The sequence below is a fragment of the Amorphotheca resinae genome, assembly GCF_003019875.1.
Source record: "Amorphotheca resinae ATCC 22711 unplaced genomic scaffold M430scaffold_9, whole genome shotgun sequence".
Taxonomy (NCBI): Eukaryota; Fungi; Ascomycota; class Leotiomycetes; order Helotiales; family Amorphothecaceae; genus Amorphotheca; species Amorphotheca resinae.
In genome coordinates this window covers 1,457,749-1,474,352 of record NW_020194479.1, presented here as the reverse complement: position 1 = coordinate 1,474,352, position 16,604 = coordinate 1,457,749, and the positions used below count along the sequence as shown (strand labels likewise).

The following is a 16,604-nucleotide window of genomic DNA, read 5'->3' as shown; positions in this document are numbered from 1 at the left end:
TCGGAAACATACGGAGGAGGGCAGTAGTGTTGCGTGTAGGACTGCGAGGACTGCAAGAACAGGAGTCAGTGGGAGTCTGGGAGAAGCGGGTACACTGTGAGGACTCAGAACGCCAGGACCAACACGAGAGGTACACGAGTTGTCTGAGCCTCCCGGGAACGACTGACCAATGGTGGGGGCGTCGCTGCTCGGCTTTTCCAAGTTTTCCAACTCTCATCTCCACGCATCGAGGCTCACCGTCTACCTGGGAAGAGTCAAAAAGTTCCAGTGCAGCGGGGGTTTGAAGATCTGAAGATCTGGAGATATGAGTGGTAGTGGCGGTGGTAGTGGGCAGTGGTAGTGTGAGGAGTGGAGGAGCCAGGGGGGGATCCAGTGTACCAGGTACAAGCGGGATGACTAAGTGCTGACTAACCAGAGTCGCCAAGCAGCCAAAGGGGTCTGTGCCCAAGTCGTTTGCGGTCTGTGATTGGTGGGCTCTGGTTGGCCGCCAGTGGAATCGTGCATGCCTGAGGAATCCACAGCGAATGCCCAAGGCCAATCAACTTGTCGTTCGGACGATCCGGATCGACGCCTCCAGCCACGATTTTAGAGTTGAAACTTGCTGTTTGGTCGCGGGCCGCGAATCACGAATCACTGCGAACCACCACGAGTCGCCGACATTGGAACCCAGACAGACACGGTACATAGTTACTGTAGTAATGGTGGTGGTGGTATCTAGGCTGTAGCAGTGGGGTACAGCAAGCAGCATTCAGCTGCCTGGCCATGGCGATGCCCTCTGGCCCCTCCGACGACGTGTGGTGGTTGCAACGCCTCGCTCAGTCGTAACCATCAGGTGGCCAGGTTATGCCCAAGAATGCTGCGCATCCAGCCCACCCTCCGTGGCGAATGAATGCCGCCTGATCATGGCAGTGGTCAGCAGAGGAGGCGGGCATGGAGGCATGAATCATGTGTGGGCCATTCCAGTTGCTGACCTCTTTGGAACTTGGGAGAGGAGGTCGAGCCTTAGCTGCGTGGTTTGGCATGGCGGGCGAGGAGGGGGGCAGGCGAGGTTCAGATTCAAGATTCAAGAATAATGCCGTTGGCTCGTGGTCATGGTCATCGACTGTCTCTCTATCTGCAGGTCTGCGTATCTAGAGATCGTCCATCTGTCCATCTAGCTGTCAAGCTGTCTGTAACATGTAGAAAAGAAGCCCCTTCATGCTCGTCCGTGCCTCTCTCTCGCCCTCTGCCAAACCCATCCCATCTCATCGACAGAGAATTAACCTTAAAGGCACGACGATATCGTATTGTCCCTCAGCCCCCTGAGGACCCTCCGACCCTCCGACCCCCCTATTGTTGAAAACTCTGGCTCCAAAACCCCTGGTCCCCCCCGTCGCCCCAGCCCAGCCGCCGCGGGCGAATCAAGTAGCGAGCGCCCCCCCTTTGCTTGGCTTGTCGATCATCCCTTGCGGCATCCGAGGCCGCCCCAGCACCAAGGCCCAACGAGGAATCTCTCGAGGGCTGAAACGCCGTTTTGGGAGCGAGGGGTCTCTCAGGCCGGTCCAGCGACTCAAACGCAGCGGTTCGAGCGATTCAGCATTCTCGCCCCCCCGCGCTACGTCGTACTGGCCTCCTGGATACTCCTGGACGGGCTTAAAACTTGCGGAGCCAAAGCAGGTAGGCTGTATTCTTCCACAGTTAAATAATAAGGGGGCCCGCGACCATCCAGCCTGGGCCAACCATCCGCACTCGTCGTCGACTTCTCCTTACGAAGTCTGGAAAGCCTGGACACTCTGGTCGTCAGTCAGGGAGGCTTGGACCCAGCGTAAAGCGACTGGCGCCCGGAAAACGAGAACCGCGACACGAGAAACAAACCTCCGGTGCTGTGTACATATATTTTCGACTGTTCCACCCTCTCTCTGCTCTCGTGTCTTTCAAAGGATCATCATCTCGACGTCGGCTCTTCCTCCCTAAACTCCCCTTCGACTCCTCCCACTCCTCCCTCTCCTCCCTCTTCACCTCGGGCCCTCCGACGACGTTGACCGTCGGCCTCTCCATCGTGAAATAAAGGAGTGCAGAGTCACCGATCCCGAAGGAACCCATCCGTTCCGTGGATTTCGAACCCGTGAATCACTGCAAGACATCAATTCGTTGATTCTTGCCCCAGCAGCCAGGGCCCGTCATCCTCCCGGCTCCCAAGCGAGGCCTCCCACCAACTCCCAGCTCCTCCCTCGCTCCTCTCGCTTCCGCCCCGCCCCGCCCCGCCTCATCCCTCCCCACTATCCCCTATCCATCACCACTCAACCGCAACGCATCAACACCAGCAATTCTTCCTCCTTCGCAAGGAATCAATTGTTCGTTTTCCATTGGGATCGCGCTCTTCCGCTGGTCGGAACTTTCCACTCTCTTCAGAAAGATTCCCCTTCCTGAGACTCCTCACGGATTGGTCAGGTGTCCTGTATTCACTTTGACGACTCACGCGCAACGATTAATTCCTTCACGACTTCGCTTAGAGGACAATAGGTGAAGGCCCATTGTCCTAGAACAATCCCACAATAACGACAATAACGGCGGTAACGACAATAGTAACGATTCCTTAACGATCCATTGCTTGTTCTTATACTTTAACCTCTACTCTTGCTCGTCTTCTCTTCCACCTCCATCCTCAATCTTCATCAAACATCCAGACAACCAACATTCGTTGAGGTACATACGACTTACATACACCATCACCATGTCGTCCTCTGCGAGCAGAACCTTGAACGAGGTCGCCCTCGAGCGCTTCGTCTACATGCCCGTCAACTCTCAGATGATCTCCTACCTCGCCGTCAAGGCCCAGGAAGTCATCCAGTGCGAGCCCACGGCTGCTCACTCTAATCTCCCCTCTCCACCACGCTCCCCTTCACATGATCCGAGTCAATCACAATCTGACTTGCCCTCTTTGGAACGCTTCATCGTGTCCTTGGTCCGAAAGTCCAATGTCCAAGTCCCGACCCTAATGACAACCCTGGTCTACCTCGAGCGACTCAAGCAGCGCCTCCCGCCCGTGGCCAAGGGTTTGAGATGCACCGTCCACCGCATCTTCCTCGCCGCTCTCATCCTCTCCGCCAAGTACCTCAACGACTCCTCTCCCAAGAACAAGCACTGGGCTGAGTACTCCAACGTCCGCGGCTTTGAACCTTTTGGATTCTCCCGCACCGAAGTGAATCTCATGGAGAAGCAGCTGCTCTACCTCCTTGACTGGGACCTGGGCATCAGCGAAGATGATCTCTACCACCACCTTGACCCCTTCCTTGCCCCCATCCGCTCCGAGATCCTCCGCCATGAAGAGCACGCCCGCATGCGCGAGAGCCGCAAGCAAGCCCTCAGAGAGCAGCAATGGAGAGAGCAAGAGGCCACCCGCCGCCACCTGGAGCAAGCCAGCCAATACTACGGCTACCCAGTCAAGCACGAAGAAGTCTACGACGGCCACATTGTCGACCCCACCGGCGCCATTCTCCGCTCCGTCAACCGCCCCATGGTCAACCGTCCCAACTACGACTCACCCCCCTCCACCGCCGACGTGCCCGAGCTCACCATGTCCCGCAGCGCTACCACCGACTCCATCTCCGTCTCCTCCTCGGCCTCCTCCTACATGTCTCAACGCTCTCTCAGCGGCACCCCGGTCTCCTCCATCGGCAGCTACTCGGGCGAGCTCGAGCACGGCTTCCCCCGCAGCTACAGCAGCGCGAGCCCTACGCACATCGTGCGCGACATCGTGCATGTTGCTCATCCCAGCAGCGGCAAGCTAGAGATGCTCCCCTACGAGCCTGAGCGTGAAGACGACAAGCCTGCCAAGAAGCCCAAGCTCATGAGCGGCAACATCTTCTCTCGATTCCTTAATAGCGCATCTCAGGCCAAGCCTTACGCGCACTGAGCTGCACTCTCTCTGCCCCAATCACACAAACTCTCGTTTTTATTTTCCCTTGTTTCTTGGCATTATCCAATGGCGGAATATCGGAATGAATAGTTCATGGTCTCACGAACCTCTCAATCTGGCGTGTTGTTTCCATAGATAGGCTTTCCTTTGAGGGACGGGAAATGGATTCATGGATCATCATCGAGAACGAGACATATACCATGTCTTCTCTTTCTCGCAATAGCATAAAGGATTTGGCGTTTTTGTTTCTCTCCAGGGGAGGGCGGAGAGGGGGCGCATAATGGCGTATTGGTATGGGTCTGGATAAATACCTGGATGGGCGGGTAACAAATAGTTTGGGGTTGGCTTTAGTCTAGTCTAGTCTACTACTAGTAGGAAGGAAGGAAGAGATACCTACCTTCTTACAAAATGCAAATATGGAAAATGAAAATCGCCTTTTTGGTAGTCTTTACTTGTATGTCCCTCTTTGCGATTTTTGACTCTGCGTAAGGGAAATAGATGTTGACTGGACAGTTGAATATATGCTTATCAGCTAGGTACGTACGTCGACCCCTGATTTCCATCGAATACCAAGACGATAAATACAGTGGAGTTGGATAGTTGGAACTTCCCGGGCTTGTTACAGGGTTCTTCATTAAACTCTCCATACATACCTTACCTAAGTATATAACATCAATAGAAAGCATCACAAACGACTAATGCTATACTTTTGAATCTTGAATATTCCAGGTATCATGACTTATAAATATCTAATAAATCGAACAGTAAGTACTCTTGTCCGTAAGACCAGGACAAGAAAGAACAAAAGAAAGAAATGGGGTATAAATCATCTAACCCCTTCCCTCCCTCCTTAAAAAAAAACCTTAGAAGATAGAGTTTCCAGTTATAGGATGTGTGCTCTTCTACCCCTTATTCTCTTTTAAGTTCAAACAAGACTCATTTTTTCTCCATGATAAGATGTGAGAATATTACTTGTTGCTGTGATTAAAATCATAGGGGAAGGTAATGAGGTAAAAGCCTCCCAGTAATACAGATACAGGTAGCTACTTGGTCATCTAGAGGGGTGACCTAGACAGCCCCTGGGTTAGCCCTACAGCATAAGTAACATTATTACTAACTATCTTCCTACATTCTATCGTAACCCCTGCCATTGAATCTCCTCCTCCTAGCGGAATTCTAGTACCTATGGACTGTACGATGTGTACCTCCGTAGTTGTCTTTTTATTATTGAAGAGATGAATTCTCTTGAAGCAGTCGATATCATCTTCGAAAAGGGGCAACTCTGATAAAGAGGGACCTGCAACCACGGGCTTCCCTGGAATACCGTCTGTTCTATTGGTAAAGTGTCCTTGTCTTCCGGAAACCATCACTTCCAGCAAATTTGGGGATTGCTTCTTTATGATAGACCAGCGACTGCATTTTGGGCTGAGAGTCTCAGAGTCCGTTTCCCGTGTAAGCAATTAGGGGAGTAGACCTACCATATGTATTCATCTCCTGATCCTTCTGAGCCTACTAGAGGTTCATTGCATGATGGGAACGGACAGAAGCCTCCTGGAGATTGCGTCTTTGAAACTATCATCGACTGCAAAATATGCGCTCCTGCCTTGATAAAAGAATTCCACGCGTCTGTTTGGATGATCGTATTGTCTTTGGCGGACATAATGAAAAACCGATCTCGTACAACTTGATTGTATCCTGGCCGGTTATTGGCGAAGACAACCTTCTGTAGCATCTCTTTGAATGTCTAATTCCCGTCAGTGGCTGTGATGACTTCCCCAACAACTTAGATATCACAAGAATGATGGAATTTTTGTTTTAATAACTCACCTGCCATTCTGTACAAGCTTGATATGGTAGCGCCCAACTATCCCCGAGGGCGTCGTCGAATCTTACAATATCCAGTGTGAGATGCAAAGGGATTGCTTCAATTGCACGAAGTATCTTTTTTACATTTGCATGAATATCCAGTAGCATCCGGCTGTAAGATGATTAGAAATTTTAATGAGACAGTTGGTGATAAGATGTGTTCCGAGTGTTTCACTCACGTGTTTGCAGCAATCTTGCTTAGAACTGTTGTAGAGAATGCGGCAAGTCTATTGACACATTAGATCCGGCTCAGAAACTTGGAACAACATGTGTTGTCATGTCAACTCACAATATTATAAGGCTTTTGATGTTGGCAGTGAGGGACGCTACAGCAAGTATTGTCTTTGCAGCCTGTTCTCGGACTTTCTGAGCGCTCTCAAGGGCTTTCTTGCCATGCGATAAGATCATATCTGCTTTTCCAGTCATAATGCCAATAAATTTAGCAAGGTAGCTGTACATTTCCTCCTGCCTTGAGGCATTGCTGATAGAAAGCTTCTGGAGATCGCGGATCTCGCGCGGGAGGGTCTCGACATTGTTGAGAATCTTGATAGACTTGGCGAGGATATCTTCGGTATTGACAAAACACGCTCCGGCATCCTCTTTGAAGGTGGAGGTATCCTTTGCCAGTACTCTCAAGTACCTTCTATAGAAATCGTCAGCAATTCTGTACATCACTAGACCTATCATTTGACCCACAGCTGTTGCACGCCTAGAAGGATATTAATAGCCACCATTTCCGACACAACCACTTTCCGCAAGCCCTCAACATCCTTTTTATCAATCAGGCTCCAGTGAAGCCGACGGCCAACAGTGCGGATAGTTCCAGAGGTCCTGAAATGGCCAAGACTGGGCTCCCTCAATTTCATCTTCTGGATGAACGCTTGAAGAGGCTGCTGACAGTGGATTGCGATCAGCCTAATCCGATCTAGATTTTCAAGCTCGACATGATCTACGGTTTGAATATCTAGTACGGACTGAAGTGTAGCCTGTAGGAGCCTGAGCTCCGCACTAAGCTGTTGGAAATGTCGAGGAGCATCTCGATAATTCTGAATCTCCTCGACGATGCGCTTGATGGCGTGTATCGTGGCGAACACATCACCGACTCCGTATCCAAAGCTCATCGTTGCTAAGAATCTAGAACAATCTTGATGGTGAGTGAAATCGTTGATTGTGTGAAGCGCAGTATGTAAAGGAAGAGTGAAGCCTCGCACCTCAGCCCAGTACACAGCCCATGCATGATGCATGACCACGAGTTTATATAGGAGAGGCACGGCGAAGCTTTTCAGGGAGCGCCAGCATCTGCAAGGTCAGGCAGGTATGCAACACGGTAATATTATGATTTTATACTCTAATCTTTCTTTCCAGTGAACTCTCTAGTTCGAGCACTTACTCATGATCCTGGAGAGATTCCGGTACAAGATTAGAAGTGTGCAATGGGATCTAAGTTAGTCAATACTCGCACACTCGAATATATATATTATCTCGAGAGAGAGCCAGGGATTGACTTGAATGGCTTCTTCGTTATCTGAGGTGCACATTCATTTGAGTACCCCAGATTCGACCGTCCTAAGCTCTCCATTTCCAAGTCCTCTTTTCTACCGCATCCCACCAGCGAACGCCAATTACACAGAATGCAGCCCCAGCAAGGAGCGCAGCATCAAACCAGACCACGTTCTTATAATTACCCAACTTACTCTCACCTAGAATCTTACCTCCGACTGGACTTCCAGCCATGGTTCCCAGGCCTCTCACGAAGTACATGAACCCATTGACACTTGCATAAGCCTGCAAGCCAAACACTTCTGCCACCGTCTAGATATGATTAGAACACGCATCACGAGCTGGAATGACAGAACAACTCACAGTCGGGAACAAAGCATTATAACCACCCCCTGCCACACCATACAAAACCACAAACATTACCCACAGGACTCTATTCCCACCTGCCCTCGTGCTCTCAAGCCAAAAGCCCAGCACAGAGATAACGCACAAGATAACAGTTAAGATCAGCGTATTCTGCCGCCCGAACCTATCCCCCGCATACCCCGTCACTACACGACTGATCGAATTGACACCATTCGAAATCGCAAGCAGGGTCGCACCAAACCCCGCCGAATATCCCAGCGCTACTGAGTATTCGGCCAGGAAAGTGAGAGGCAAGCCATTACCACCAGATTGCAAGAATGCTGCGCCGACGCTGAATAGGAATGCGGGTTTCATGGCGAGCTTGAGATCTACATGTGTCGGTCTTCGCCCGATGAAGCGCGATGGAGAGGCGCTGATGGCGATGGGTAGGGATATGACAACGTTCAGTAAAGAGAGAGTGCGCAGCGTCCAGCGAGGACCAATGGATGTCAGAAGGGCACGGATTAGGGGCGAGAAAACGAGACCGCCGATTCCTGCGCCCGAAAGGATGAATCCCATAGCGGAGCCGCGGTGCGCACCGAAGTATTCCGGAGCCGCGCTGAGAATAGGGAAATACAGAAGAGAAGACCCAATTCCGTATAGGAGACCTTGCGTTAGGAGGAGGTGCCAAACCTAACATGGTCACACGCTATTCATTTGAGATGGAAGGATGCAATCACGTACCTGTGTGCTCAAACTCGCAAGTCCAAATCCCAAGCTCATAAAGAACACTCCGAGAACTCCCAACCCCTTGGTGCCCTTCACACCAAGTCTTGCCATAATCGGGTTCACAGCAATACTCCCACCCCACGTGAGGCCCGAGCCTAACGTCCCTACAAAAGCCACCAGCGCGCTATCATTCCTGGCTGATTTGGGGAGCATTGTTTGAGTAGGTGAGATGTAATAGTTCTGAAAGACTCCGTAGGATTGATTGAAACCGATTGTGATGCATATGGTTAGGAAGCTAGATATGAGGACCAGGATTTGACGCTGTCGTGTTGTTGGACGCAGCTCAGGGACCGTATCAGTGCTGGCATCGTTAGGTGCTTCTAACTCGGCATCATCATTATTTGCACGAATTTCAGCAAGTTGAAGTCCAGTCGTTGGAGGTGCCATCATTGCTGGATGATGTATAGTGCATCTCTTGTATTCAGTAGGTCGTTTATACTGCAAAGAACTGATTGATTAGTTACCTGCAAGGATGTTTGTAGATCGCGTGATGCGAAAAATCGGCATCCGTTTCTCCCCGGATTTCCCTCGGGTCATGACCATTGGATATCAAGCAAGGATCCGACCCGCGATGAAAATAGTTTCATTGAGTGATTCTTATGGTATTCCTATCCGTACATTGAATGCAATTCTGATACAACCCAATGTGCACCTGTGTAAACGCCAAGTCCTCGCGTGCCACTCGAATACAGGTGAATGGAGATACTGTCCAGACCAGCAGTCTATGATTATAGCTGCCCTCATCATCTTTGACTCCTGAAAGCTGCCGAGACATCTGCTCTTGTCCATTCTGCAATTACGTCTCCATCGTACACATCTCTGCTTATCGTTAAGATCCTATCCTCAACCTGTTCATAATATCTCTCGCAATTCTGTAGCACCTTGGATACGAGACTGCGACTGAGTCCTGGGTCATCGGCGTCCCCGAAATGCTTTTCAACTCGCTTCTTGAGCGTCTCAATCCCTCGCTTGATCTCCTTCGAATCATAACCCGCGAGAACTTTCTGGAACGTAATTTTGGAATGGCTTGGCATGCCTGATATTTTAGAGGCTAGCTCTCCCGGTTGGCGTGAGAGCATGAGACTTTCGGTGCTCTCAATAAAGTCGAGTAATTTGCCCAGGGGCCTCCGAATGACGGCACCCAGGTAGAGCGACATGTGCTCCTCCATTTCCTGGGCAGCGTTATGCTTCCAGTCCTCTAGAATTGGATTAGAGCGAGCATCAACCTCCTCTAAATAATGATTCATGTTTTCAATGAGCAAGATCTGGTAGTTCAGAGCCTCCTTGTCCTCCGGATCTGCCCCAGTTGTCTGAGCACTGGGTATTTCTCTTGCAATTACTTTCAGAGATTCGAACATGGCCTTGTTAATTCGGGTGTATGCATTGTTGACAGTCTCCCGAATCTCAAGATCATCGGCCGAGATAAGCATGGTCTCCAATGCGAGAGAGAAAGACGGGAAGATGCGGACGAAACTAATAACACCTTTCCGCTTCTTGATCTTGACCTTGGTTTCCTCAATTGCCCGAATCTGTTCATCGAGGAATTTGGTAAAGAGACCAACAAGACGAATGTGTTGTTTTTGAAGGGTGCGGGCGAGGAATTCTTGGCTAGACTCCTCGAATTCGACGAGTTTGCGCTCAATTGCAGCGATAACACCAACACCTTGCCTGAAGCCAGTTAGTACTACTTGAATCAAAGTATGTAGGTTCAAGCCGACTTACAATGGATCTGCCTGAAGACTCCAGTCAACAAGCGCCTGCAAATCACCCGGGAAGAACGAATAGACCTCCTCCATAGACTGGACAACGTGTCTAGCTAGCTCTCGGTTCGGCTCCATCACTCTTGGCCGCCTTAGATCGACGCCTCGTCTGTCGTCTGGCGATGCGGCAGCAACAACTTCGGGGAAGTCATACTGCTCAAGAGAAGTGACATGAAAGAACTCAACAATGAAGTTTTGCTCCATGCTGATTATCGGAATCATCTCTTCAAGGACCCCAGCAAACACCTCGTATGGTTGTAGTCTGCCATCGGAAGCGATCCTGTCAACGCTGGTTTTGCTGCTGTTGTCCCCAATGGGAGATCGCAAACTCTTTGCCAAGGTCTGACTTCTCTTCACTGTTAACTTTCGGGCGGTGGTAGCAATGCCTTCCGCCTGCTTCTCAATCTGGGACGTGAACAGAAGATCACCCTCATCTCCAGCTGCTTTCTTTGCAATGCGTTTCCATGCAAATACGGCGTCTCGGAACTCGTCTTGATACAGTGGCCTGGAAACGGTTTCGTATATCTTCATCAGTTCTTCCCACTCTGGACGATCAACTTCTCGTGAGAACAGCATCAGAGGACTGTATCTCCAGAGCAACTCCCGAGCTAGGTCGTGGTTGCGCGGATCAAGTTTAACTTTGCCGGCGCGAGCAAGATTACTGCCTCTCTCACGCTCCAGTGCCTTCCTAGTTTCGTCAATAGCAGCGGCAAATTTGACTTGCAGAAAGGGCCTGAGCCGACGAAGGAATGTGGCAGTCTCATGTCTGTAGACATCTTTCTTTTCCTGCAGAACGCGCATGCTTCCAATCTCACTGTTGCCAATACCTCCAGGCCGACCAATCAGGCTACCATCCTCGCTCCCTCGTGGACCAGAAAGGCTAAGTGAAGGATCGATTGTTAGCATTGCTTTATATAGCACGACCAGAGACGTTTCGATCTGCTCAAGCCCACGAGGAGACTCTAAGGATGCTTGAGACAGGCTCTCAAGTTGAGAAGAGGAAATCGATATTGTGTCGAGGAGAGATTTAAGCTCTGCTTGAAGAAGTTTTTGATTCGCTGCTTGCACTTGGAGACCTTGCGACTGGGCCTCAATGAAAGCAATGTCCTCATTGAGGGTCTAAAATGTCAGCGTGGTACAGACATAGACTGTTAAGGAGACTTACACTGATTTCCACAAGATATAACGTCAGCAATCCATCAAGCTCGTCACACTCGTCTATACACTTATCAAGACCGGCCTTGATAGCTTCAACCCTCTCATCCTCTTCCTCCAGCCTACTCAGCCAACCGCCAGCTTGAACTCTATTGAGCTCTCGCTCGATTTCCTCTTTCATCTGGTCGATATTTTTCGTATGCACACCATCACCCACCCAGCCGAATTCATCCCAAGCAGCAACTAAATCGTTACCTTTACCGCCTAAAATGCTGGGATCTATGCCCAATGAAGCTAGTTCTTTCTGCATCGTCTCAGAAGATGGTTTCGGCCGCTTTATCTCTCGAGTCTTTGACTTCTCTGCTGAAGTGGTGTCTTGTGGCGCCTTCTCTTCGACGCTAGTAGGCTGCTCTGATCGTGGCGGGACGATGCCGTTAACTTCCGGAAGCTTCTCACTCTCTTTTTGGGTAGAGGCTATGCTCTCTTTCGGGGTGGAGGTCGTCTCAATGGGGGTTTCTGTTGGTGTGGATGCGTTCGAATTGGTGTTAATAGCTGCTCGAACCGCAACCAACGATGGCGCGGGAACTACGCTGGTGATGCCATCCGGCCCTTCTTTCTCTTGTGCTTTCGCAGCCGCCTCTCTCAATCTCTCCGCAGCTCCTCCAGCGCGTGGCTTGAAAGTACTGAAAGCATTGGCGGTTTTCGCTGCTCTGAGGAATGTGTTGGCGATTTCGGGTCGGGATTTCTTCTTCTTAATCATCGGTCCAAGACCCGGGCGCTCATCTTCTTCTGGCTCTGCCGGCGGTTCTTCAGGCATTTCCACAGGTGATTTATTCTTGATCATGGGTCCAAGCCCTGGGCGAGTTTCCTCTTCTACCTCCGCTGGCGGCTCTTGGGGTAATTCGACGAGAATTGATTTCTTCTTCTTGATCATGGGACCAAGACCTGGGCGTGTTTCTTCTTCTGGTTCAGTTTCGGTGGTTGTCTGGGCAAGAGGCGAAGAAATAGTGGGTTGAGACGTTGCTGTAACTTGAGCACTCAGCGGGCTTGCAGAAACCTCACCTCTTTTTAGACTGTCGGAGATACTCTGGGGAGGCTGTACTTCATTGGGACTGATCAGACTGCCCGTTGTATCTGAGTCTCGCTGGCGTGGTTGGTTTCGTTCGCTACTACGAGTCGGGGGTCGTAAATCCTCTCTAGCTTCTCTACGCATTCCCGGACTGGACAATGGTGCAGGAATAATACTTTCATCCAGACTCTGCTCATGTGGGCGAGAGTCGCCAATGTTAGGTATTGGCGGGCGGCGTCTCTCTGGAGGAATTGTTAATGGTGCTGGCACGGGAGGCATATCATCCAATGCATCCCTAGAGCCCGAAAAGGCATCGTCCGGTGTTATCGCACGTTGTAAGGTTGGTGTTACACTACGGTCCCGAAATCTACCAGGGGCATTTGGCGTACCATTAAGTCCTCCCCGTGAACGTGGTGGCAGACTAACAGTATCCTCACTCTTTGCAAACGACTCCTGGCTTTGATTAGTGCCTGCTAATCTTCTCAGGTTTGATGCTTGGCTTTGCTGCGTCCCGGTTCCAGTTGGGTCAAAGGTTTCACTCGGAGATTCTTCCCGCCGAACGCGCATTTGGGGCCTTGCTGTTGGAGAGTTAAAAGATGGGGCTCCAACTGCTGGAGACATTTGAGCAGTGGATCGCTGTAGTGCATCCCTACTCGGCTGGTTGCGCAGCCCAGGTTCGCGTGACGGATCACGTCTCGGGGGCGGACGATTTGTAGCAAAAGACGGTAATGGCCCAGATGGCGGAGGACGGTTTGGAACTTGAGCAAAAGGTGGTAATGGTCCAGACGGTGATGGCCCAGATGGCGACTGTGTCTGGAGAGGCGGTGGCGGACGGCTTGGAATTTGAGCAAAAGGTGGTAATGGTCCAGATGGTGACGGTCCAGATGGTGAGTGTGTCTGGAGAGGTGGCGGCGGACGATTTGGAGCTTGAGCAAAGGGTGGTATTGGTCCAGATGGTAACGTCCCGGATGGCGACTGTGTCTGAGAAGGAGGTAGTGAGCGTCCAGGAGCACCCAGCAACTGATCCATTTCCCTTTGGTCAAATCCATCCAGCTGAGGGGTCTTGCCGCCAGTGTATTTCGTATATATTTTGACCAGACTTGCAATGAAGAACTGCTTTTCCTTTTGGGTGTTTGCCTGCCAGTAATACGGCTTGCCCATAGTCACGATAAAACCAGCTCCTCCAGCCCATTGCTTCTGTTGTTCCTCCTCAGCGCTCCGAGGAATTGCGCCGCTGAAAGACCGGACAGAGTTGAGCTCGTCAAGCATCCATGTCTTTCCTATCGAAAATGTCCCATTCGGATTCTCTCTGGCCTTGTGCATACGCACCCGTCCTGACTTGCGCACTGCTACAATTATGAGGCGCGGTTTCTTAGAGGCCGGGTTGGCATTCGGAGGGGGCGGAGAGGCTGGAAACATAGCATCTTCAATGACTCTGATATGTGTTATGTATGATTCCAGTACTGCATATAAGGAGAAGAGGTCAGCAGGTTTCCAGAAGTCGTCGCGCATCGAATCACCCTCCGCTTAGACATAATCTTACATGATCCATCTTCGTCCTTCTTGCCAAAGCAACTGTCAATGATCCTCCGCTTCTCATCTTCAAATCGCTCAGCCCTGCTCATCCCATTGCTGCTGCTGACCCCGCCAGGTCCACTGTGAGATGGACCCTCCATTTGACGGGACCTACGTCGTCTCGGTAAAGGAGGGTATGCTGTTCAGTCATCTATGTATGTGCAATGCCTCGATGGGAATAACTTTGCTCGTCCGATCTCGCGCTGCTCATAGATATGGGAATAACTGCATGGGATTGTCCAGGGGCGAGTCTTTGGCAATGGCCGGTGGTGGTATATGTCGTCGTCGTTACCAAGGTGAACTTAGCATCTGGTGATCTAAGGTATAGTTGACATCAAAGGCGAGAAACGGACGTCTGCAGAGACCTAATGCGCATCACGTGGGTTAAGGAGAACCAAGAATTGACACGGTCTTGCGCCCCTGCATCAGTAGGCAATTGATGTGCTTATTATATAAATATCCAGGCCTAGAGGTTTGTCTGGTGGTAATAATCCGGACCGGCCAAGCTAACTCGTCTATTCTCCCTTGACGATCCTTTGAGCCTTGAGGTCCCTTACCTTATTAACCATCCATCCGCGCGTCGTGAATCGTCGAGTCGAGCCCGCGGCCTCCGCTCTGCGCTACTCTTATTAGGGTTAGCCTCTGCCTCGCCTACCTTATCGGTACCTGAGCAGAAAAAAAAGTTCGCGAACTCAGTTCTTTTGCTGCGGTCTGTTGATTCTCAACTTCCACCAACATCCTTCGATCTTGAGATGTCTGGCAACCCAAATATGGAGAAGATCGGGAAGCGCAAGTCGGCTGCTAGTAAACAGCAGCCCGATTGGCTCTTCCCTGCCACTGGGAAACCTACATCGACTCCAAAATCTCAGACCCAAGATCGATCGAACAATAAGCAAGAGAAGAAGCTTGCAAAGGATCTTCTGAAGCGCCGAGCTGCTGGCGAACCTCCCAAATCAGCTCCTCCTTCCCAACTAATTGATCTAGTGGGAGCTTTCCTTGCCGAAAACGAGTTCCCCAGCGCAAGCCAAGCATTTGCTGCCGAGAGGAAGAATGCTGGAGGAAAGGCGGGGAGCCTTAAGGGCGTGCCTTCGCTCACGACAATCTACAATGAGTGGTCCCAATGGAAGGATGAGAAGGCATCTGGCTCAAACAATGGGGCTAAGCAGGAGACATCGAAGAGCAAGCAGAAGAGGACAAGCAGCAGTGGAAGTAGTTCTGAGGAAAGTGACAGCAGCGATGTCGAGATGGTAGATGCCCCACCAGCGAAGAAGTCTATCTCCAGAAAGTCGCCATCATCTTCGTCAAGCAGCTCCGACAGCGATGCCGACGATGAGAATGAAACCCCAGTCGTCAAAGTAGCATCGCCAAAAGCCAAAGTCAATGTCCTGAAGCGGAAGCAACCTCAGAGTGATTCCTCGTCTTCTGGCTCATCCTCGAGCTCTGACTCTAGTTCAGAAGACGAGGCCCCCAAGGCGAAAAAAGCCAAAACCGCAGCTTCCTCTTCCGACGACTCTTCCTCGTCCTCCGACTCTGAATCGAGCTCCGACTCTGAATCCAGCTCTGAAGAGAAAGAAACTAAGGCAAAGACCACTACCAAGTCGGCTTCCAGCTCGTCAGACAGTGGGTCATCATCATCATCCTCCTCCTCCTCCTCTGAATCCGACTCCGACTCCGACTCCGACTCGGATTCCAGCTCGAAGGATGCAGCACCAAAGGCGAAGTCAACCGAATCTGCATCTAGTTCTTCTGACAGTGATTCTTCCTCTGACTCCGACTCTGATTCTGATTCGTCGACAAACTCCATTGCCCAGAAGGTACCATTACCAGAATCAGATTCCGAAAGCTCCTCGGATTCAGACAGTGATTCCGGCAAGGAGACTACCACCAATAAGCAAGGCTCAGAGACAAGTGCAACTCTCTCGGATAATCCCAAAAAGACATCCTCCTCTTCCTCCGGTTCATCTTCTTCTAGCGATTCGGGAGCCGTGCCAAAGACCACAACACAAGTCACGGAAGCCACATCGCGCAAGCTCTCCCCCCCGCTCCCTCCCGACCCTGTCAAAAAGCTCCCACGAAAGACGAACCAGCCGTTCTCGAGAATCCCAAAAGATATCAAAATCGATGAGCGATTGGCCAGCAATGCTTACGTCCCTTACGATTACGCAGAGAAGGCTCATCAAGACCTGATCGTCACAAGAGGAAAGGGTTTCACGAAGGAGAAGAACAAGAAGAAGCGCGGCAGTTACAGGGGAGGCCATATTGATATTGAGGGTAAGAAGGGTATCAAGTTTGAGGATTAGACCTAGCGAGATTATGGCGCAAAGGCTGGCGTAGAGAGGACAGCAGTACTGAGACTTTAGGCGTACTCAATGGTGTGAAAATTATGATAGACCACCTTAGTTCAGAAACATGAATTGTATTCACGGCCTGTGCTTCGCTACTCGGAGAGGATAAATGTGTATTGTGAGTCTTGCACACCGCGACGTCCTAAGGGGACGCAACTTTGAGACTCAAGATTGTTGGCTAAACTGTAACATCCGACGAGGCAATACGTGAAGGAATCATAGGCCTAAGGTGACCAGAGTCAAAAGAAGCGGGTGCATGTCATATAGAATCGTGTGCTTTGCTCTACCTAAGGTACGAATCG

The 16,604-nt window shown here is 50.7% G+C and overlaps 5 protein-coding genes across 5 annotated transcripts; 2 read left to right on the top strand and 3 right to left on the bottom strand.

The window, feature by feature from the left end:
- The first annotated feature begins 2,397 nt into the window (after window positions 1-2,397).
- M430DRAFT_266832 (hypothetical protein) lies at window positions 2,398-4,097 on the top strand. The gene has a single exon (XM_024865431.1). The coding sequence runs from the start codon at window positions 2,714-2,716 to the stop codon at window positions 3,893-3,895; it is 1,182 nt and encodes a 393-aa protein (XP_024719233.1). The 5' UTR covers window positions 2,398-2,713; the 3' UTR covers window positions 3,896-4,097.
- Window positions 4,098-5,372: 1,275 nt separating this feature from the next.
- M430DRAFT_29784 (hypothetical protein) lies at window positions 5,373-6,885 on the bottom strand (the record flags this gene model as incomplete). Its single annotated transcript, XM_024865901.1, has 5 exons — window positions 5,373-5,642; window positions 5,726-5,876; window positions 5,944-5,991; window positions 6,054-6,407; window positions 6,461-6,885. 5 exons carry the CDS (start codon window positions 6,883-6,885, stop codon window positions 5,373-5,375), a joined length of 1,248 nt encoding a protein of 415 aa, XP_024719232.1.
- Window positions 6,886-7,222: 337 nt separating this feature from the next.
- M430DRAFT_68365 (hypothetical protein) lies at window positions 7,223-8,788 on the bottom strand (the record flags this gene model as incomplete). The annotated part of the gene is made up of 3 exons (XM_024869345.1): window positions 7,223-7,576; window positions 7,628-8,302; window positions 8,354-8,788. The coding sequence occupies 3 exons, from the start codon at window positions 8,786-8,788 to the stop codon at window positions 7,331-7,333; spliced, it is 1,356 nt and encodes a 451-aa protein (XP_024719231.1). The 3' UTR covers window positions 7,223-7,330.
- Window positions 8,789-8,914: 126 nt separating this feature from the next.
- Window positions 8,915-14,260, bottom strand: M430DRAFT_125308 (hypothetical protein). Its single transcript, XM_024861948.1, has 4 exons — window positions 13,926-14,260; window positions 11,324-13,845; window positions 10,121-11,277; window positions 8,915-10,066 (listed from the first exon to the last, which is right to left on the bottom strand). The coding sequence occupies exons 1-4, from the start codon at window positions 14,056-14,058 to the stop codon at window positions 9,142-9,144; spliced, it is 4,737 nt and encodes a 1,578-aa protein (XP_024719230.1). The 5' UTR covers window positions 14,059-14,260; the 3' UTR covers window positions 8,915-9,141.
- Window positions 14,261-14,671: 411 nt separating this feature from the next.
- On the top strand, window positions 14,672-16,385 carry M430DRAFT_36341 (hypothetical protein). The gene has a single exon (XM_024866913.1). It carries the CDS (start codon window positions 14,710-14,712, stop codon window positions 16,255-16,257), a length of 1,548 nt encoding a protein of 515 aa, XP_024719229.1. The 5' UTR covers window positions 14,672-14,709; the 3' UTR covers window positions 16,258-16,385.
- Window positions 16,386-16,604: the final 219 nt, after the last annotated feature.

Bases quoted from the DNA above. Each gene is read 5' to 3' on its own strand.
- M430DRAFT_266832 (XM_024865431.1), top strand. From the start codon at position 2,714: ATGTCGTCCTCTGCGAGCAGAACCTTGAACGAGGTCGCCCTCGAGCGC.
- M430DRAFT_125308 (XM_024861948.1), bottom strand. From the start codon at position 14,058: ATGGAGGGTCCATCTCACAGTGGACCTGGCGGGGTCAGCAGCAGCAAT. The intron at 13,846-13,925 runs GTAAGATTATGT...CCTTATATGCAG, and splicing joins GAAGGACGAAGATGGATCAT to TACTGGAATCATACATAACA. The intron at 11,278-11,323 runs GTAAGTCTCCTT...CTGACATTTTAG, and splicing joins TATATCTTGTGGAAATCAGT to ACCCTCAATGAGGACATTGC.
- M430DRAFT_36341 (XM_024866913.1), top strand. From the start codon at position 14,710: ATGTCTGGCAACCCAAATATGGAGAAGATCGGGAAGCGCAAGTCGGCT.